Source organism: Macrosteles quadrilineatus, unplaced genomic scaffold, assembly GCF_028750875.1.
Source record: "Macrosteles quadrilineatus isolate MER2022 unplaced genomic scaffold, UCM_ALF_1.0 Scaffold_8__2_contigs__length_117827958, whole genome shotgun sequence".
NCBI classification, from domain to species: domain Eukaryota; kingdom Metazoa; phylum Arthropoda; class Insecta; order Hemiptera; family Cicadellidae; genus Macrosteles; species Macrosteles quadrilineatus.
This window is the reverse complement of record NW_026542601.1, coordinates 11,356,593-11,376,901: the sequence shown is the minus strand read 5'-3', so window position 1 is coordinate 11,376,901 and position 20,309 is coordinate 11,356,593. Positions and strand designations below refer to the sequence as shown.

General features: G+C 34.5%; 1 protein-coding gene across 3 annotated transcripts; it reads right to left on the bottom strand.

Moving 5' to 3' along the window:
* Positions 1 to 3,368: 3,368 nt before the first annotated feature.
* LOC129001114 (dual specificity mitogen-activated protein kinase kinase 4-like) lies at positions 3,369 to 19,845 on the bottom strand. Of its 3 annotated transcripts, none has more exons than XM_054428300.1 (9): positions 19,533 to 19,845; positions 16,341 to 16,415; positions 13,102 to 13,189; positions 11,794 to 11,910; positions 11,277 to 11,306; positions 9,574 to 9,640; positions 8,961 to 9,074; positions 6,533 to 6,653; positions 3,369 to 5,238 (listed from the first exon to the last, which is right to left on the bottom strand). In XM_054428300.1, exons 1-9 carry the CDS (start codon positions 19,585 to 19,587, stop codon positions 4,556 to 4,558), a joined length of 1,350 nt encoding a protein of 449 aa, XP_054284275.1. In that variant the 5' UTR covers positions 19,588 to 19,845; the 3' UTR covers positions 3,369 to 4,555. The 3 variants fall into 3 exon arrangements, with proteins under 3 accessions (XP_054284275.1, XP_054284276.1, XP_054284277.1); XM_054428301.1 differs by having other exon boundaries at positions 19,539 to 19,845; XM_054428302.1 differs by lacking the exon at positions 11,277 to 11,306.
* Positions 19,846 to 20,309: the final 464 nt, after the last annotated feature.

Here is a 20,309-nt window from a genome sequence, read left to right as displayed (position 1 = left end):
ATTGCCATTAATGTACATTGTGTAAATAATGTTTTTAAGTGCTCTCTATCGCTAAGGGTTACTTTCAATCTTTGAATTATTTTTTTGAGTTATTTATAAAATTGACCCTCAGTCAAAATTTTAAGTTATGAGTGGATGTGCCTTTAAAAAGTGCTTTTAAATTAATTTGATGGTAATGAGCATAAGGTAATGTCTTCAATATAGATCACCTCGAGATATCTCCTTCACAGAACATAAGTAAGGGAAAAGTTTGTAATAGTTTACAGTTTGATTTAAACTATGTTGTGCGTGAACTATTTAACAAAATCTATACTTATTTAATACGCAAGCATGTTTTTTGTGACAATTACTCCTCCGAAACTACTGAACCGATTGACATGTTTTTGGTGTCATTGGAAAGAGCGTAACGTGAAGTTGTGCAGGAAACTTTCTTTTTAGGGAAATAATTAGAGGGTGAGGCCCTGCAGCCCTTTAAAGTTTCGTATTTATCCATAAGGATATCATGGGAGATAATTTTTATTTACAGAAACATATGTTTTTTACTTGAACATATAGTCAAAGTCTACTACATAATAATTGGTGTGTATTATGACTGTTAATGTATACTAAATTTCAATCAAGCATTGTATACCTTAAAAGTTTACTCATAATGGATCTTACTACTTTATATTAATACTGGGAATGGTAAGATTTAGTTAAGAATAAGTTACCAAGATTTAGAAAACTTTACTATAATAATTTATGTATTTAAAATCACAAAGCTTTGACATTATTAATTCATTACAAACAAAACAGCTGATTGACAAATCAAACAAATCATCTTATTCATGTGAGTAATGTTGTTACACAAACATAGGTTACACTGTTACACAACCAATAACTTGATTCTTTTTTACTTGTGGGTGTATTTTGAATTTGCAGTTATGAAAGCACCAAGCCAAGTAAATTAAGCACTTTAATTAAAGATTAGCACTGTTCTTACCCAGACCAATTTCGTTCATGGGCAACTATATTTTAATAGGTTACACATATTCATTATGAGAAATTTTGAGGGTAATCTTCCTGAAGGTAACTTTAAGACTAAAATCGTAGTATTCATGGAAGTGCTTTTGTAGCCTACACCTTATTGTCTACAAATTGGTACATTATAAAAGCTGACAGCTTTTTTACGTTGACTTAAATTGTAAGCTTGCCCTTCCCCGTACATGGGCAGTTTGATAGTTAAAATTTAATCCTTTAAACTGCAATAGGACTGTTATGTAAATTGTGAGTATTTCCATTAGTTAATAATCTTTTAGTCGACTCTTTTAAAATCATCGAAAATGATGAATGTTATTAGTTTTTAAACGTTTATAAATAACTCCTGTATTGCTTTGCAATTGCTCGATTTCGAGCAACATGTACACTAGTTGTATTAAAAGCTAAATATGATACACAATATGATTAATCAGTAAAATAAATTGAAGAGCATTGTCTTACAATGAAATATTCAAAATTTGCTTAGCTTACATTATTTAAAAGTGTACCAGGTTAACAACATAGTTTTATGTATCGTTTCAAGCACAAAAAAGTTATACTTTTTAACATTAACTCTTCAATACAGTTATTAATTAATTTATTATATAATGTTTCGTTTAATAAGTATTTATTATTTGTGTGAAGAATGATTCCGTCCAGGTTTCAACTAATGTGACTCTCTTCCGTCCAACATCTAGTCTTAATTTGTTAATGTTTGTGTGTGTTAATGTTAGATTAGCTTACATCAAGGTTTGGTTTTGGTATGACATTTGGTTGCTGGACTGTCGAATTCCCTCGAAAATGTGTGTAATGTGTAGTATTCTTTCCAAAGCTTAAGAAACACTCCTCTAGAGCAGAAATGGAAATAATAAACACACTAAAATATAAAATCACTTTTGACGTTAAAATTACCTTTTGAATAAACTATTTGCATGAAATGTAAATAAATATGATGGATACAGTACTATGAATTCATTGTTTACAATTAATATTAATTAATGAATTTACAATGAACCAATCAACGTATCTCAAAACTGTAATATTTATACCCTAATGAGATGGCATCTTAGTCACATTAGCAAAAACTTAAGAAGTCAGCTGTGGCAGTGATTTCGTCTCCTTTCTGTATCCTAAGTCAATGCCAAAACCATACGAAACCGTCCAATAACATTAAGTGTGATAAATGTAAGTTATAAGATGGGGTTGTGAGTATGTTAGTGTAAACCAAAGCAATTAATGATAATTACTTAGTAGTCAATAAAGTAACTATGATTTTGTTAGTGTCTTACATGACAATATAAGCTTATCAAGTAAACAAGAGCAATATTTGATTACCGAATTAACTGTGTTTGAAGAAATAAAAAGTTGCAGTATGTGTTTATTAATCTATTTTTGACAATTCCCCATATGTAAACAGATCAATTCCTGTCTCTTGTTAATAGTTATACGGTAGAATTTCCATAATTCACCACGGAACCAGGAGGGTTACCTAAGATGTCATTGTGAATGACTCAGAAATTATCCTATTAGCAAAGAGAACATTAATGATGCTTATTATATGCTTTATGACCATCTCAGTTCAATTTGATTACGCTAGTCATTCCTAGTACAAAACACAAATAATTCCAGAACTGTACAGATCAGATAATAACTCGTCTAGCGAAGAGTGAGATTACTGAGTTTGTCGGACAATCAAGAGTTGAATACTAAAACCAAGTACTAAAATAAATTAAATTTATGTTGTTCCACAGATTAATTTTAATATTGACAAGAATACCAAACAAAGCTTTTATACACAGTTTACTACCAGTACTCAAAACTGATTAAAAGAAACAAACAAAAGTTCAAACCTTTCAAGCTGGGGTCTCAAGTCATGTTAACAGGTCCGATCCCACTTTTTTTACAGTCCTGCAACACCTGCCTTGAAGCATGTACAGTTTCTAACATTTAAATACACAAGAGACCTTTTGGTTTATTTTCTGTTTGGATGATTTTCATTTCATTGTCTTGGTGGTATGTGACTCGTATTGGAGGTAAGTAACATTGCTCAAATATATATGTTAGACGTAAATGATTTATATAATGTACTTAAAACCTTAAGAAGCATGGATGCTGGTACTACAGTTCAGTAAGTGCAATATCCAAGATAACCAAAAGAAAGTTTTGTGGTTTAATATCTCTATTTAAACCTATCATTAAAATCAAATTTCCTTATATGTTGAGCCCACCAACAGTTTAAATTCCACCGATAATACAAATGCCATCCTGGCTTCCCTGCATTCAATACTATACTGTCTCTGAGGCATTGCACCTGTCACCACTGGGATAATAGGGAAATAAAAACAAAAAACTGTCAACATCATAGCTGTCATTTATGATATAAAATATGTTAGATCGCAGAAACCTGTACAATTATACATAACCGCATCACAATTTACACTGTATATACAAAATGTACATTTACCCTCGTTTTAAAGACGCAAGAACACGACAAAGCTGATGATGTCCATTGACTGAGTACTTGAGTAGACGTTTCGGTGCTTTTGTAAAAATTGTTTCTGTTTGAACCCAAATGTTTGATCACAGCGGCACCGTTGGTAAGTGAAGGTCTGCTCCAGTATTGCAGTCAATGGCATCCCGGTTCAGTGTGAGATCCAACTTAGAGGCATTTCACTGAGGAATTACATCTCTCGATAAGACAATGACAATATCGCTTAGTGCTAAAATATAACCAAAACTAAGAGAAATTCTCCTACTATTGTGCATAAATCCATTTCCTACCTACCTACTATAAATTATATTCTGTGATTTGCAAGTGGGGGGTTTTAGGCTACAGTTATTGTGCCGGTCTTAGTAAGACACCGATTAACATCCGATTCTAAAAAAAGGTGTAAACTTGTCTCAATGGATATTGTCAGAAAAATATTCCTAACAAAGTAAATTTTGGCCTTACACCTTAACCAAAGCAGGGTTTCAAATCAAGCCAGTTCTTGACCCTGGAGTGTTATTACTTTTACATTGATCACTCAAACATAAAGATTTATTTATTGAAAATCCTTAGATGCTGTTCTTAGTTACTGCATGTATAGCATAACGTTATCATAATCTTTTAAAATTTGATGAAAAGGCTTGGTGATTCTGTTTGAGTACCGGTATCTAAGTTGTTGTAAGATTGGTCTGCTTTTAAACGCTTTCATAACTAAGATTTTCAGGCATTTGAAGAAGTTACCATAGATGTGCTATTATTTCAAACATCAACAACAATATTAAAATTTTAAGTTTGAATATCATTCTAAGGTTTGGTCCTTGCTTTGATTCAAACATTTCCACAACATTGAGCAATCACTTTAAACATTATTCGTTCTTTCAATTTTTTTTTAAAGATGAAAAAAATGAATAAATGATAATATATTTTTTATTCCTCTATGAAAATCCTCAATGAAAAGCCACCAACTTGACTCTAGCACTATCGCACCGGCGACCGTAGGAACGCCAGACAGCTGGCAGTCAGTTTCTTGACGAGGGTCCGTGCGCGCCCTCAAGGATGGTCCATGGTGAAGATGGTGGCCCCCATAGTGTCCATCACTCGTGTTACGTAAGCCGCCACATCCACTGAGCTTGCACTGCTCTGTCGGATGAAGGGGTGTTCCAGCAGCTTGTCGTACTTAGGCCTCTTCATCTCCTCCTTGATCAGACACGTGTTGACGAATGAGACAAACTCCGGGGTGAACGAGTTGCCATATTCCACCTCGGTGAGTCGTGGAGGGTCGCCTTGAACAACTAGATACAGCTGTTCAAAAACTGAGTTCCATCTTGGGTAGGGGAACCTCCCCGTTGCGACCTCCATCAACGTGATTCCCAGCGACCAAACGTCAGAGCGAACATCGTAACCTTTCGCCCGCTGTGGATCGATGCGCTCGGGCGCCATGTAAGGACGACAGCCCGCGTCTCTGGTCCGGGCAATGGAGTCGACCAGTTGGCCGGAGATACCAAAGTCGCACAACTTTATGTTGCCCCGTCGGTCCAGTAGGATATTGCTAGGCTTCACGTCACGATGGATGATTTTGAGTTTTTCCTTGAGGTAGTTGAGCGCTGTAACCGTAGCGACAGTGATTTTTCCGAGCACACTTTCAGGTATACTTTGGTCGAGGACTTCGTAAACGTGTTTGTAAAGTTTGTCGAGGCTTGTGTCCATCAATTCCATGCATATCCAACAGTCTCCTGAACAAACGAAGCGATTAAATGCAACTCTTGAGAGGAGGACTGAGGAGAGTATGAAGGAGATAAAGATAACATCTTAGAGTAAGGTTTAGAAATACAGAAGCTGAAGATGTTGGATCAAAACACATACTTTGAAAATAGTTCATACAGGATAGTCAAGGATTAAGACAAAAGAGAGATGATAAAATAACACAGTAGGGTCTAGTATATGTAAGTGTTTAAGGAGACCAGTTGAACCGAAGAGGAATTGAGATTAAAACCTGAGAGCTTTAAAGAAACAACCAGTAAGTAAAAGTAGGCACAGGGAAAAGTGAGGAATTGTTTAGGGTATCGACATAGATGGGGATTATATCAATTTCAACATTTTGCAACTTAAAATACACCAAAGAATATCTTTGAAAAAACAATGTTCAATAAATAAATCAGAGAAAAAACATAAACAATTTAAAGCTTTTTCCTAGTATGCCTTATTCACTAGGTCTGATAACTGAACTGAATCTACCAAAGCTCAATTCAAAATACAGGTTTTTTTTTAACCTAACCCACAGAGATACATAGACAACCCCCCCCCCCCTACCCTTTTTACAGATACAGAGATTCATTGTTTAAGGACAAAAAAAGGTCTTACGTTGGCATTGGCAGCCATGTGATTTGGGTTGCATAAGAACAAACTAAAAAAAAAAAAAACACCCTGTATAAAATAGCTAAGTCTTGTAACTTTTTAGGCTACTACTGTACTAACTCTCGTATATATGCATTAATAAGCGTTTCTACCTTATTTTAAATTAAATAATAACAAACAAAATCAAATATACTAGCAATTCAACAACAATGTTGATTGTTTATGCCCCTGTACAGGAATGAGATATAAATTCTCAGTAGGCCTACTTACCTTGCAAGTCTTACGAAATAGAATAAATTCATAATCATTGATTAGGGCTTACTTTTTAAATCTTAGTTTGTGATAAACATGAATTTTACAACCTTTCTGACAATACTTGGCAATAGAATACCATTTATAAATTAAACAAAAAGTTTGAGAATATGGTAAAAAAAAACCTTCCAAAAATGGTTAAAACTGTAAATTTCTTGACCAAACAGTCTGTGTAGATAAGTTTACATCTATGCTAAGTAGTTACCAGTTGGATATACTGTATACTGTTTAAAACAATACATAAGGCAAGTCTCTAATCAAGTCTCAAACCTATAAATGGAATAAGTCATGATCTTAAGTTTAAATAATTTATTTTTTGCTGAAACTTTTCAAGACGGAAGCTATTCACACGTAACTTACCTTCTTTAAAGAGAGCTCCATAGAACTGCACGATACAAGAACACTCGTTGCTCTTCATAACCACCTCCAGGTCCATCAACAGCTGTTTCTGTTCCTTCTCATCCACTGTAGAACGTATCCTCTAAAGCATACAAAAGAACATTATTTAATGACACTGTCCAACTATCACCAACATCACCAACTATGTAAAAGTAGAAATTCCATTCTTAGATCAGCTGAAGCCAATTTTTATCTGTCCCTTGCCTGTAGGGTAGTATTTTTGTTTACAATTTGTTTCTTGGTATTTCAGTTATTTTAAAACTAGTTTAACCAAAAATACCCCCGCCGCAGCAAACCTGCCGACTAAGCGAATTTCCATTTGTCTGAATTGATTTTCAGTTAAATATATTTTAATAACATTAGGTTTAACAAGTACCTAGGTTTGCTGATACAAGGAAACTAATAAAGTGTGTTTTTGAGTAAAATATTGATAGCTTAGTACAAAATAAATAAATTTGCCAAGTTTTATCAAAATATATCCATAAACAAGCAAACCACATATATTCTCCATAAGAATAACATGGGAATTTTAAATTTACAATTTTTTTAATTGTTTCCGTTACTAATAATCGAACAAAAATACTTTTATATACTAAATTATTTGTTTTTTTAAGCTCTTTAAAAAGGTCTAAAGAGAAATCGGGAAATTTTGTGTTTTGAGGGTCAAAATTTTTACCCCATAAAACCCCCCGTAAAGCCCCGTTCCCATGGTCCGATCGTGCTGGTTCGCGAACTCATTCAAGTTTATCCCGCTTTACACCTTCAAACCAAATTTCATCAAAATCGGACAAAAATTACTCAAGTTATCGCGTTCACGGACGAATATATATATATACATATATAAAAATTTGAACGAATGGTGTTTTTGACCTCTGGGGACATCAAAATGACAAAAGTAAATCGGTCCCGGGTCTAGGTCTCACCGTGCCACCTACGGTAATAGCTACTTCCCTATAGGGAAATTCGCTAAAATGATCTAATTATAAACAATAGACCTCAGGTTTTATAACCAAACAGTAAAACACATATCTAAATATATAAAAGGCAAAGCCCTCACTGACTCACTCACTCATCACTAATTCTCCCACTTCCCATTTACCTAGGAGGCTGAAATTCATTCAGTACACCGATTCTTTGGACATTAAATAGGAAAACTAAGTAGTTTTTATTCTGATCGGGCTCCGCCCCAATGGCTCTGGATTTTCACATGTTAACCTTAGGATTTTTCATATTTAAAAGGAGTTAATGAATCTTAACAGCTGTATCAATTAATCAAGTTGGTTCTGTTCTATGATGTTCAATAGCATTAAAGTTACAAGGATTACCAACAGGGTTCAGCACTATTATTTTTTTTATTTATGAAAACAGCTAATTTGCAACCAAAAGGTGAGTGAGCGTAGCGAACGAACTTCTACCAGGACAAGATTGAGCCAAGCGAACGAGCTCACTTATGAAGTTAAACGGGGCGAAGCCCACGGGTACAGCTAGTCAATGTATAAAGCCAAAAGTACCCATGGACTTTTGAGAAAACTACAAGGAACACCCTCATAAACCATATACTTAAAATGTTCGTCATGACGAGAAACCTGGCGCAAAACTATCCATTATTTTAAATTGCCCTATAAGGTCGTAATTGCTTTCCAAAGGGAACTTTTCAAATACCTAATGTTAAAAATAACTCAGCTGTATTAATTTGTATGTTATTCTTTCAATTTATTACCTTATTAAAATCAGGTGAGATTATTTGTTTGTATTACTGTATTTTGTTTTGTTTATTTCAGCTTAACCTAACCAATCAACAGTTTTAAGTTATTAATACTTATGAAGTCAAACGGGGTGAAGCCCGTGGGTAACAACTAGTCATGATATAATTCCAAAACTAAGTTAGCTCAGTTGGTTCAGTTGCTTCGGCAAATGGCTACAGCTGGTCCATAATTGGAATGTCTAATTCAGTACAGAAAAGTCAATGATTTAAAACAGAGAGTTTTTAACACAATCATCTACCAGTTTTTAGGATGGTCTGCTTGGAATAGCAACATCTTACACATCTTGGAATGGCACTTATTTGTTTGGTAAAAAATTATAAATCGATAACTTTGTCAAATAATTCAGAAACAATGAATAAATCATTTTAAAAGTGATTGATATGGCAAAAATTTTCCAGTATGATTTCAAAGGACAAAGTTTGAAGTGATAAGGTTATCCTCAAGTTGATAATCAGTTGACTTTATTTTCCAGGATATTTATTTTAAGGCGTTATCAAAACAAACAAGACAACACTTGCAGATTAAAAGCCTGTTTGTGTTGATAAAATAATGCTATCAACTTTGATAAAGCGTCAACCCCATTAGAAATGCTAAATCTCGGAATTTGTCGTTGATCAACATACCTTCACCGCCATCACCGTGTCACTCTTCCGATGCACCATTTTGTTGACAGTTCCAAAAGCGCCTCTCCCAATCTCCCCCTCATCCAACAGATCTTCTGACGTAAAGTCATAAATCTGTTTAAACAATAATTTCTTTAATCATTTTTTAAATTGTTCACTATTAGATTAAAATGTATCCAACATTATTTTAGGTATATTGATATTGAAGTGACTGAAAAAATTATACCGTGGTTAAAATATTTATAAATTTAATTTGGTAAGAATTGCATTGAGGCTAAGGAGTTCTACAGATGAAAATGTGAGTTCTGATGATCACTTGAGAAATTATGATTCACAAATCAAGTTTCTAGTCAGTTAAATTTTAGACTAATTTTAAGAAGAACATACGAAACATAATAAGAAATTGAATAGAAAACGATATATTTTTAGTATCCTTTTTCTGGAAAGTAAGAAGAAGTTATTTCCTTTTTCTGGACACACATATTATTAGAGGTTGATGTAAAAGATCCCTACATAACCTGAATTGTTTTATTGATCTAAGGACAAGTCAACACTTCCATCCCTAATTGTTTATTATTTTTTAATGACATTTCACTTTACACATTGAACTTACAGAGTTTGGAGGAATTTGCAGTTTTCCAGTTGACTGACACATACTCTGACACATCTTCAGCCTTTCTCTGTAAACAAATTCACATTGTTGAAACATAACATTATAAATGGACACACCAAACAAATCTGCACGCTTTTAAACATCCTCAACAGCTGTTTGCACATTAACTGAGAAACTTGTAATTTTTCTAGAGATCATGCTGATGATGAATTAGTGTTGATATTGTTCGGCCCAAAAGATGTACCTGACCTAAATAATGTATGGTGACATTAAGTTATGAACAAACTAAATTAAAATGTTTATCAATAACTTGAGGTCCGCATGGCAATAGTTTTGTGACTAAAGTCGGCCCAAGGGATTGGTTTGGAGTGGATATTATTTTCAGGCCAAGCTCGGATTGGATCCCTTATGTTAGAGGTAAGTTTTGCAAGCTTTCATTTTTGTGATGAAGCGTGTGCGAAGATGTGTGGTTGCTTATCCTATGTAGGGGAATTTTACTGAAACTCCAATCAATAAGGTTATGCCATTTGTCTCACTTGAATCCAAAACTTCAAACAAAGCAGGTTTAATTCCAAGGAACAACCTTAAATTTTTTTAGTAGTGTAATGGTAGGACGCTTTGGGGAAAATTTTAATTCAATAAAAATTTTAAAATTCATATTGTAAATGATTTTCAATCAATCAAACAATTGTAGAAGTATCAGTTACAGCAGTTGGTTGAGTAAAGTAGATTGCTGAGTGTAAGCAGTTTTGTGCTGCTTCTTGCATTCAGTAGGTTCAATACCCAACAAATTGCTGATTATGGCCTTACCCTCTCTCTTTGCAGCCAAATTGAAAATACCATCGGTGGCAGACCTTTCACCAATAGCCCACTCCTCCTTAAGAACCAGCGCCGGCTGGCCAAGGTAAGGCCGTTATCCTCTTTTAATATTTTTGGACTTAGAGCACAGATAGTTTTGAAATACTTATAAAGTCACTTAAAACTTTTCATATTAAATTCATAAATTTCATTACATACATTTATTTTAAAACAATATATATATATTTACCAATTTCTATTTCCTTTTTGGTTGAATAGTTATTTTGAGAATAATAACATAAACAATTATATTTGATTGAAAATCATTATTTTGTCATTTAGTATTTGCCATTCATTGTTCTTGATATAACATTTATATTCTATTTTTCCCTGTATCTCTGTAATTATAAATACTACTTGTGTTGACAATATAATATAGCATTTTGTATAATCGAATCTCGAGTACCTTTCTTTGTGCTCACTGCCAAGCGAGCTCACCCCCCACAATATATTATATAATAATAAACATCATTTAAAAGAAGTAACACCTAAAAACCAACCGTTACAGTAGAAACACTGAAACAGATTGACAAGTTATTTTGCAATAAGATTAATGACCAGACAATAATAAGCCTTCTCGCCTTACTATCATGCTTTTCCCTTAAGTTTGATTCATTAGCCAAGAACACAATTTCACTGGTTGATAACAAATTGCACAGACTAACTCATCACGCATTAACATAAAACGTGTGTTTAATAGTGTTCACAATGTCTGTTGGTGGGAGCAAAATGGTTAGTGATGATGACAGATATATACAACACAACAGGCCCACAATCTGACTAACTATCCTGAAAACACACTTGTGTTATTGAAACAAAATTCAAACGCAACCAATGAAACTGACCTCAATCTCATCTTCTCATATGACCTGCCACTGTAATACATAACAGATATGTTATCATGTACTATTGGTAAGAATTTAAAAAAAACAAATCTATATTCCTTAAAACGAACAATATTTTTTATTTATACAATAATTATGCCTACTAGTTCTTTACAATATTTTTTCAAAGTATTTTGTTAGAATAGCAGATAAACCTCTTTCTCATTCATGTAAGCACGCTATACTAACAAAAATCCTTAAAACATCCTTAACTTTATTGCCAATAAATCATTATTTAAAAATATGAAGGATAGCGGAGCTTACTAAGTAAAGAAGTGTCTCTTCTGTTCGGCCTACCAACAATTCTTCAAGGTAAGCTAGCTACTATTCTTCTTATTCTACAATTCAAAGACCTGGCCTAGAGCCTTTCCTTGAACAAAACTCAACTAACAATTATTAGAAATGTTTATAATTATTTGTTTGAAATTGATCATATTACGTCACTAAAGATAGAACAACAGAACTCTAAGCAACTGACCGTGACTTTTCAAACAGATGATCCTGGGAAGGTGGCTTGACCTTGGGTATGCCATGCTTGGCCCTCGGACTGCTCAGCACCCGATCGTCTGGTATCGGCAAAGCTGTGGGCCTCGGTCTGCAATTGAAACTAATAATCAGCAATCACACTGATAAAAAATGTTGTAACAAGGCTCTCTGTGATGAGCATAATGTCTTAATGATTTAAAGTATTTACACTCGTAATTGACATATAAAAGGAAAGATTTTTGGAATTTTTCAGTGAAAATTTATAATTGCTTTTAAATCTGGGATTACATTTAATTTGCGATTTTCATGGGACAGCATTTGTTCCAACTGTAAGTAATTCTGGGGCGTTGTGAGTGGAGAAGATTCTACCACAATCTCCACGATTGCGGGATATGTTTACGGTATGGCGGGTGACAATGATGTTAAATCCGCAAAAATCGTGGGGATGTTCACGACGATTCCCCAGATCCAGGAGACGATTATGATGTTTCTGTGACTGTGGTAGATATTCACGATTAGCCTATGCCATGATCGCAGGAGATGTTCACACTTACCGCGATCGCAAAGTCCATAAGGTTAAACTATTGCGGCAAACAATGATGGTCATGGGAGATATTAATGATTTCATCACACTATTTTGGCGAATTATGTAATATGATTGAATCATAGATATTTTTATTGTTGAAAAAATTACCATATGCAAGGTTTTGAAATGAATCATATCAAGTTGGAAATGTGCCTTTTGCAGGAGATTTGAGAAAACCACTTTCATGTGTGTACATTTCGCTTAGTGAAAACATCACAGATACTGTACATCTGCAACTGTTTAGGGCCTTTGAGGGTCGTAAAAAAACCACAAGAAATCATCGATCTATTTTGCAAGCGCAATTCAACAGAAGGATAATTTATTTATTTATTTAAGTATAACTTTAAGTGGAAGGAGATACTACAGTGGGAATATTATTTTTGTGAAAATGATTTTGTAGGCTGTTCCAGAGAGAGTAGTTCGAAGCTCCTGGTAAAAGGGTTAATTTTGTAGATGAAGAAGTTCTTCCTTCGTTGGCAAATTAATGCGAAAGATCGTTTAGTCCGTGGCAAAGTCACGGCTTCATAGTAGTAATAAAACACAGAATATTGTCGGGCAAAGCCGACGGGTAACAGCTAGTAAGGACTTAATCTGATATGTTTAAGGAAATATTTCAGTAATATCCTATCAGACAAATGGATTTTTGATTAGTCTGCAGGATTGCTATTGCGGGGGTATCATTTTTGTTATAGATTAGACGGTAAGATTACTCACAGTGGTTTGAAGGTTGGAATATTATCACCAAAATTCAGCCCAGATGCTGCCATCTGTGCATTCATCTTCTTCAGCCTTCTTCTTTCAGCTGAGGAAATAAAAAGTAAAATTTACTACAAATATCTTATATCTTGCAATGGTCTATGTATAGCCAATAAGTATGTATTGCCTACTATTCCTTAGTTGAGTATTTTAGAATGTCCAAGTTTTAAGTTACATCGATAACAATTCAGAACAAGTGTTTTTAACGTAGAATGCAAGTTAGAACCAATGAGTTTGATGAATGTTTGTTTGAATTTAAAAACCAATACTGAGGGTATTTTGTTGAATGGGTAACTATCTTTACTTGCTAAAGAACTTAATCTGCCTCTTCCAGATAACAATGATAAGATAGGCTCTAGATTTTTATATGACAAAAATTTTGTTAAACAAACATTTACAAGTTCATCAAAAGTACTTAACCCTAGCAGTGGCCAACCATCGTCTGGTGACGGTATGACGTTGATGCTTAGAATGGCCAATGTCGTCTGGTGACGGTATGGGCCGAAATTTTTTTAACGGTAAAAAAAACACTTACAATCAACTCAGATGAGAATAATATATATACCATTCGAAAGATCACATTCTGAACTTTCATTTGATTACATAAAACAAACCCTGTAGCAGGTATATAACAATGTCACGACGATTAGAAATCAAATGAAATTTTGGCGCGGTACGACTTTTGCAGCCGACACTTGGGAACTGGCAAAACATGTCTTGTTTGGCATTACCCTGCTCGGGTAATTTTCGTCTTGGGATGTTGCGGGTGGTACCACTGGATAGCCATTGATTTTATCTTCATTGTGGTAGTGATATTTATAACTAAATATTGATTGCACAATCGGTACGATTTTATGAAAACAGCTGTTTTCGAAATTTCTAACAAATGGCCAACAGTCGTCTGGTGACAGTATGGAAAATACAAATTATATACAGTGAAAGTTATTATTACTAGTCATATAGTATATCATTTTGAAGAGGAAGAAATTTTGATTCAGAGAGTGGCAGCCCTGCACTCAGGGTTATTTCTGTATGCTGGCATGTAGACGATGGAAGTGAGTCATTACTGCTACAGTCTGTCAGCTGTCTTGTATTGCCATTGTTTGTTTGTGTTGTTGCCGGTAATAGTTTTATCCGCGATTTATTACTAAATATGTTATTAGTTCGTAGTGTTAGTGTTAGTGAAGTGTTGTGTGTGTGTATAACAGTAATCTTCATGCATAAATATTACTGAATTGTGTGAAATAGTGTTCATAAAAGGTTGTATTTTGTTAGCATCATGTCCTAAAATGACGATTCTGACATTCAGAGATTGTTGTACCTATATAATGATATACCCAAGGTGTTATACATTTTTATAAAGGTAAATGAATACACTACAACATGTTTATAATGGTTTGGGGGTAAACAATTTTGTAAAAAAGTTATAGCCTATACTAAATAGGCCTACTACTGTATTTTGTTAGCATCATGTCCTAAAATGACGTTTCTGACATTCAGAGATTGTTGTACCTATACAGTATAATGATATACCCAAGGTGTTATACATTTTTATAAAGGTAAATAAATACACTACAACATGTTTATATTGGTTTGGGTGTAAAAAATTTGGTAAAAAAATTATATAGGCTAGGCTACTAAATACTGTACACTCCATTTTCTCGAAATACGCAAAAAATTCAAAACGTTCTCAAATTGATACATAGCCTAATCATAGGTGAAAATAACTTTTTACCATCATACTTATGACTTTTTTGGATTCCTTATTTCATTAGCTTTACAAATATGTAGGCTACATATCATCAGCCTACATAATGTTTCACAACACAAGCAAACACTATAGGCTATAGTTTACACTTATTTGCGGTTTTGCGGTTATTGTATTATTATGTCCCTATTACGTACCTACAAAAAAATATTTCTAACATGTTATACATTTTTATGTAGATAATTGAATACACTACAAGATTATTATGTTGGTTTGAAGTAAAAAAATATGGTACAAAAGTTGTATACTAAGTACTGTGAATTTTTTTTCTCGAGAAATCGCTAAAATATAAAAACATTATTTTATATACGTATGTTTATAGGTAAAAAGTTATTTTTATCATAAACTTTATGACTTTTTTGATTCCTTACTTCATTAGCTTTACAAACATGTATATATCATTATTAGTATACACATATATTATAGAACTTTTTACAACATAAACTAACACTGTACGGTTTTCAATTTTTTCGGTTCTCCGTTTGTCATTATATTTCGCCCCAAAAACTTATAAAAAAAAATATTTTCTTAACATGTTATATATTTCTATGTAGGGAATTAGATTGTCTACAAAATGTATATAATGAATTTCCCATAAAAAAATCCGTAGAAAAAAAATACTAAGGCCGCTTTTGAAATTTCAAAAAAAAAATTCAATTTTTTTTTATTTTTTTCACTTTACCGTTAAAATACACTATCTAAATCATTATGATATTACTATTTCTAGATTCTCCTGTTCTTTCCGAACAAAATGAATATGAGGTTGGCTAGGTTTACTTGTACGGTTGAATTTTTACGAATTTTCAAAAAAAGGTCTGCAAAATCGCCAAAATGGGTTGGCCATTCCCCACTTCTAACATTGGCCACTCCTAGGGTTAATTGATACCTTTTTATTGATATCTCAACTGAACATCAATAGCTGGACCCTTTGCCAATTTACAATCGTCTTAAATTACGTCCATTTGTAATTATGAATACCGTACTACATAGAGTCAATAATTATTGTCTTATTCTATACAAATTATTTTTTCCCCTTTCTTATCCTTAACACGTTCGCTGCTGACGACTCCGATCGGAGCCATGCCGTACTGGCACAGCGTGCGTACTTTTTAGTTGGAGTAATGGTGCAGTGTTATACAAGTTGGTCTATCTTGACCTCCGCATTTATCGGGGATCAACTTAACTATGTCAGCTGGTTGTCCTGGTCCTATACCATACTTCAATTTGGTGTCGGTTGGGATAAGTTGGTAGTCAAATTTCCCGTAAAATCCCGGCTGGCAACGCTTTTTGTCCGAAAAGTTACTTTTAAACTTTACGGTAACTAATTTGACCCAACATTAGCCTATAGCCTAGTTGGTTTAGGATGGTAAACTTAAAACTATTCTAACCAATTAATTCAAAAATATGTCTATTATAAGTAAGAAATTACCTGCTGCATGATCTAGCTCATCGTTTGCTGATATCGGTCTGAACTCCATGTTGGGAAACATCGGGCGACTATTACCTGAAAGTGAAGTTAAATAATGTTTAGACTAGGGATGAAACAACGTTAGTTTCTACACAGTTTGAAGGACAGTAGGCCTAGATAGGTTGTATGTTTACAGTACAGTATTTATAGGCCTGACGTGTTTAGGCAGTACCGGTATAACTTAACATTGGGTAAAAAAATAGTCTAGGAAAAATCATAAAGACACAAGAAACATACATACCGTAACTTTTCAAAATAATTGTAAAGAAGGGCCTGTAAAATGCTAAATTATAAAGACAATAAAACATAGGCCTAGATTTTACTTTTAGACTGCTCTATCCACCAAAAAGGTTTAAAGCACTTCAAAACTAAATCATGAAAGTAAAAATCTATAAACGCCGAAGCTATTTTCCATTAGGTATACTGGAATCCATCAATAGGCCTATATGAATCCATCTGTTCTTTATCATTGGAACTAAAACTAAGTTAATTTGTCAAAATGAAAGGGATCAGCTGCTGGACTTACTTCCAACCCCATCCTGTGATATTTTTTTATTTTTCTTAATTACAACCGATCAACGGATTTACCCAGAGATTACCAGATTTTGGCATTCCGCATTATACATACCTATATATACATATTAGCTTTGTTTTAACTTAGTTAAGTTAAGATATAACTTAGAATGTAACTTAAGGTAGAAATCTCCTCTTTATTACCGAAGCACTGAAATACCTAAATTGAATTTGAATAACAACACTTTTGAAATAGAATGTTTGCGTTCACCCAAATATTCTAATGTGGGCCTACCATTTTATTTCTCTCCTTACTAGGCAATTTAGTAGGCTTGCAATTTAGTAGGTATCTGTCCTACACTCATTCGAATGAATAATAGGCTATTGATTAGGCTATTACAATTGATATATCAAGTTTGGTTAACCTAACCTACCTGAACGAATTAAATACCATAATCGATATATCGAATAATCTATAGATTATATCAATATTTTTCATTCGAATGAGTGAAGGACAGATAACTACCTACTAAAGTGCAGCCCTTGGTTTCACTTTGGCTATCAACGTCCTGCCTAATTTGTTATGTACTGTAATTTATCTTTGACTTGTGTTTTTGCAACATGTACCTATTCAACTTTATTGACGTATTCTAATGCATGTACATGTCTAATGGAATAAAATATTGATTCTTGATTCCTGAGTTTAACTTAAGTTAGGCTACCATATTGTCTGTTTCCGGTACAGTTTCTTATAGGCCTACCTAACTGGGCTAAGTTAATATTGATTAATAATCGAGATTTTTAACTAAGTTTAGCCTATATCAAACTTAGCTTACTAATAAAATGAAAAATTCGAAAGAAGGTAAAGGCCTATTAATCGACAGGACCACCCTGTGCGCCGCGGCTAGGGGGGCACCACGACTTTAGCAGGTAAAAAATTTGACAACGTTATCGGCAAACCGCAAACGAATATTTTATGGGAAACTCGTAAACATGTAGGCCCAATCAATGACAGTGACTCTTCTTAAAAAGAGCAAGTTTTCTATAGCTTTTGTTTTATTCATAAAATAAGTTAAATAACTTAGGTACTTATTTAATGACAACGTATTATTAACTTATATGTTAGATGTTGTAACTTATTGTTAAGTTATTTATTAACAATACAACTCCTAACTTACTAACTTATTACTAGGCCTACCGGTACCGGTACTTTTACGTCTGGCATGTGACTTGTTGGCAATACTGCGAGCCTGAGACACACACACTGCGTAATCGCCCACAAACCCCAGCCCCACCTACACTTGCTTGTTTCTAACTTCAAAGCTCGAATTCTTACGTCAACTCATAGTCGTTTTGTGATGTCCGTTGAGTTGTTAATTTAATGTTTTTAGTACACCCTGGGCGTCTATTACCCTAGGGGCGGCCCTGCTAATCGAATCGATAGATTCAACCAATATTAGCCCTTTGAGTGCCAACGTCCGGGGAACCGGACGTTTTTAAAACGAGCCAAAAGTGCCGACGTCCGGCCGACCGGACGTTTTTAGAACGAGCCAAAAGTGCCAACGTCCGGCTGACCGGACGTTTCGTAATGATCGAACAGTTGTCATAACAACCGAATGGATACTCGGATTCTTTTAACCCATATATTAACATTGAGTCGAAAGTTAGGGACTAGATGCGATACATCGATTTTCGTTGGTCGAAATATCAAAAATTCATTTTTACAAAATTTTAACCCTTTGAGTGCCAACGTCCGGGGAACCGGACGTTTTTAAAACGAGCCAAAAGTGCCAACGTCCGGCCGACCGGACGTTTTTAGAACGAGCCAAAAGTGCCAACGTCCGGCTGACCGGACGTTTCGTAATGATCGAACAGCTGTCATAACAACCGAATAAATACTCGGATTCTTTTAACCCATATATTAACATTGAGTCGAAAGTTGCTAGATGCGATACATCAATTTTCGTTGGTCGAAATATCGAAAATTCGATTTTTACGAAATTTTAACCTAAAAATCGCCAGATCGCGCTCGGCATTTTTAGCGCGACCTTCGGGAAAAATCATCGGCATTTTTTGAGCGTTACTTTTATTTCTCGCCTGGCACTCTAAGGGTTAACCTAAAAATCGCCAGATCGCGCTCGGCATTTTTAGCGCGACCTTCGGGAAAAATCATCGGCATTTTTTGAGCGTTACTTTTATTTCTCGCCTGGCACTCTAAGGGTTAAAGTAGCCTAGACTAGTTGGGAAACTGTAGCCTACGCCCTGTTTCCAGTCCGAAGATATGCAAGTGGGCACTGACAAAGCGGAACAAGACAGAAAACGTTTATTCAATTAACGATATAACCTAGGCCTGTAAAAACTTGTGAAAAGCTGGATACGGTATGCTTAAAAGGCTTACATCCATCATGCTAACCTTAAACTTACTTAACTTTGCCAGCCTAGTCATTTACTTAGGTTAGGCTAGCCTTAGGTTACTAGTTTACTTAGTTACTTAGGCTAGTCCCAAAAAGACTGTGCATGGGAAGAATATTCATGGCATAGGCTAAGGTCATGAATAGTAAATCCACAACATAACATACCGTTAACTTAAACAACCAAAATGTAAATTACCAACTTGTTTAACTCTACTTCTCTACTTACACTTACTTCCTTGAAAAAACTGATTTGAATTTGAGGAATTTCCCTGATCCGCCATGTTCTACTGATGAACTTTGTAACGCGAATTTATTTCAATCCACTAGTAAAATGAAATAATGCAGTTTAAGCTAGTGTATATTAGCACTTGACTAAATAGGATAGACTACTCAATACTAAATCTAGCTTTTATCCTTAAGCTGTGCCCAAAAATAACTCCACGGTTTAACATTTCAATAATTTTGCAAAACATTAACACAAAAATATACCAAACTTCACATTACACTTGACAACGACGACGACGACAGCAGTAGCGGACGAGACGAACAGACACTCACTAGAGACAGGACAGAGGGACAGGGACAGAAGACAGAGCCAATCGGAGCCAATGCAAGCCACGGATCTGATCTGATCCAATACCACCGTAGACAACAATATAATGTGACTTTTGTTGCTCGATATCGTCGAAGTAGCGTTTTAGCCATACTATAAAAACTTCTTCACGACAACCGATTAATTAAACGCTTTCAAATCATTTTTATATTCTATATATTTTGAAGTAGAGCTAGTAATGGAAAATATTGGAATCAGAGGATTGGCTCTAGAGTGGTTCTGCTCTTACTTCAAGGGAAGGAGGCAATGCGTGAGGGTGTCGTCTGTTGATGATCATGGATTACTACGACAATATAATGGTGTCGTGCATCGAACGCCGGGTGGCGCGAGCGCCGCGGCTAAATTAGTGGTGCGAGCGCCGAAACCATTAATCTTGTAAGGGTATGCTCA

Coding starts and splice junctions, on each gene's coding strand:
- LOC129001114 (XM_054428300.1), bottom strand. CDS start 19,587: ATGGCGGATCAGGGAAATTCCTCAAATTCAAATCAGTTTTTTCAAGGA. Junction 13,190..16,340: donor TGAGCTAGATCATGCAGCAG/GTAATTTCTTAC, acceptor TTATTTCCTCAG/CTGAAAGAAGAAGGCTGAAG. Junction 6,654..8,960: donor ACACGGTGATGGCGGTGAAG/GTATGTTGATCA, acceptor TGTATGCTTTAG/AGGATACGTTCTACAGTGGA.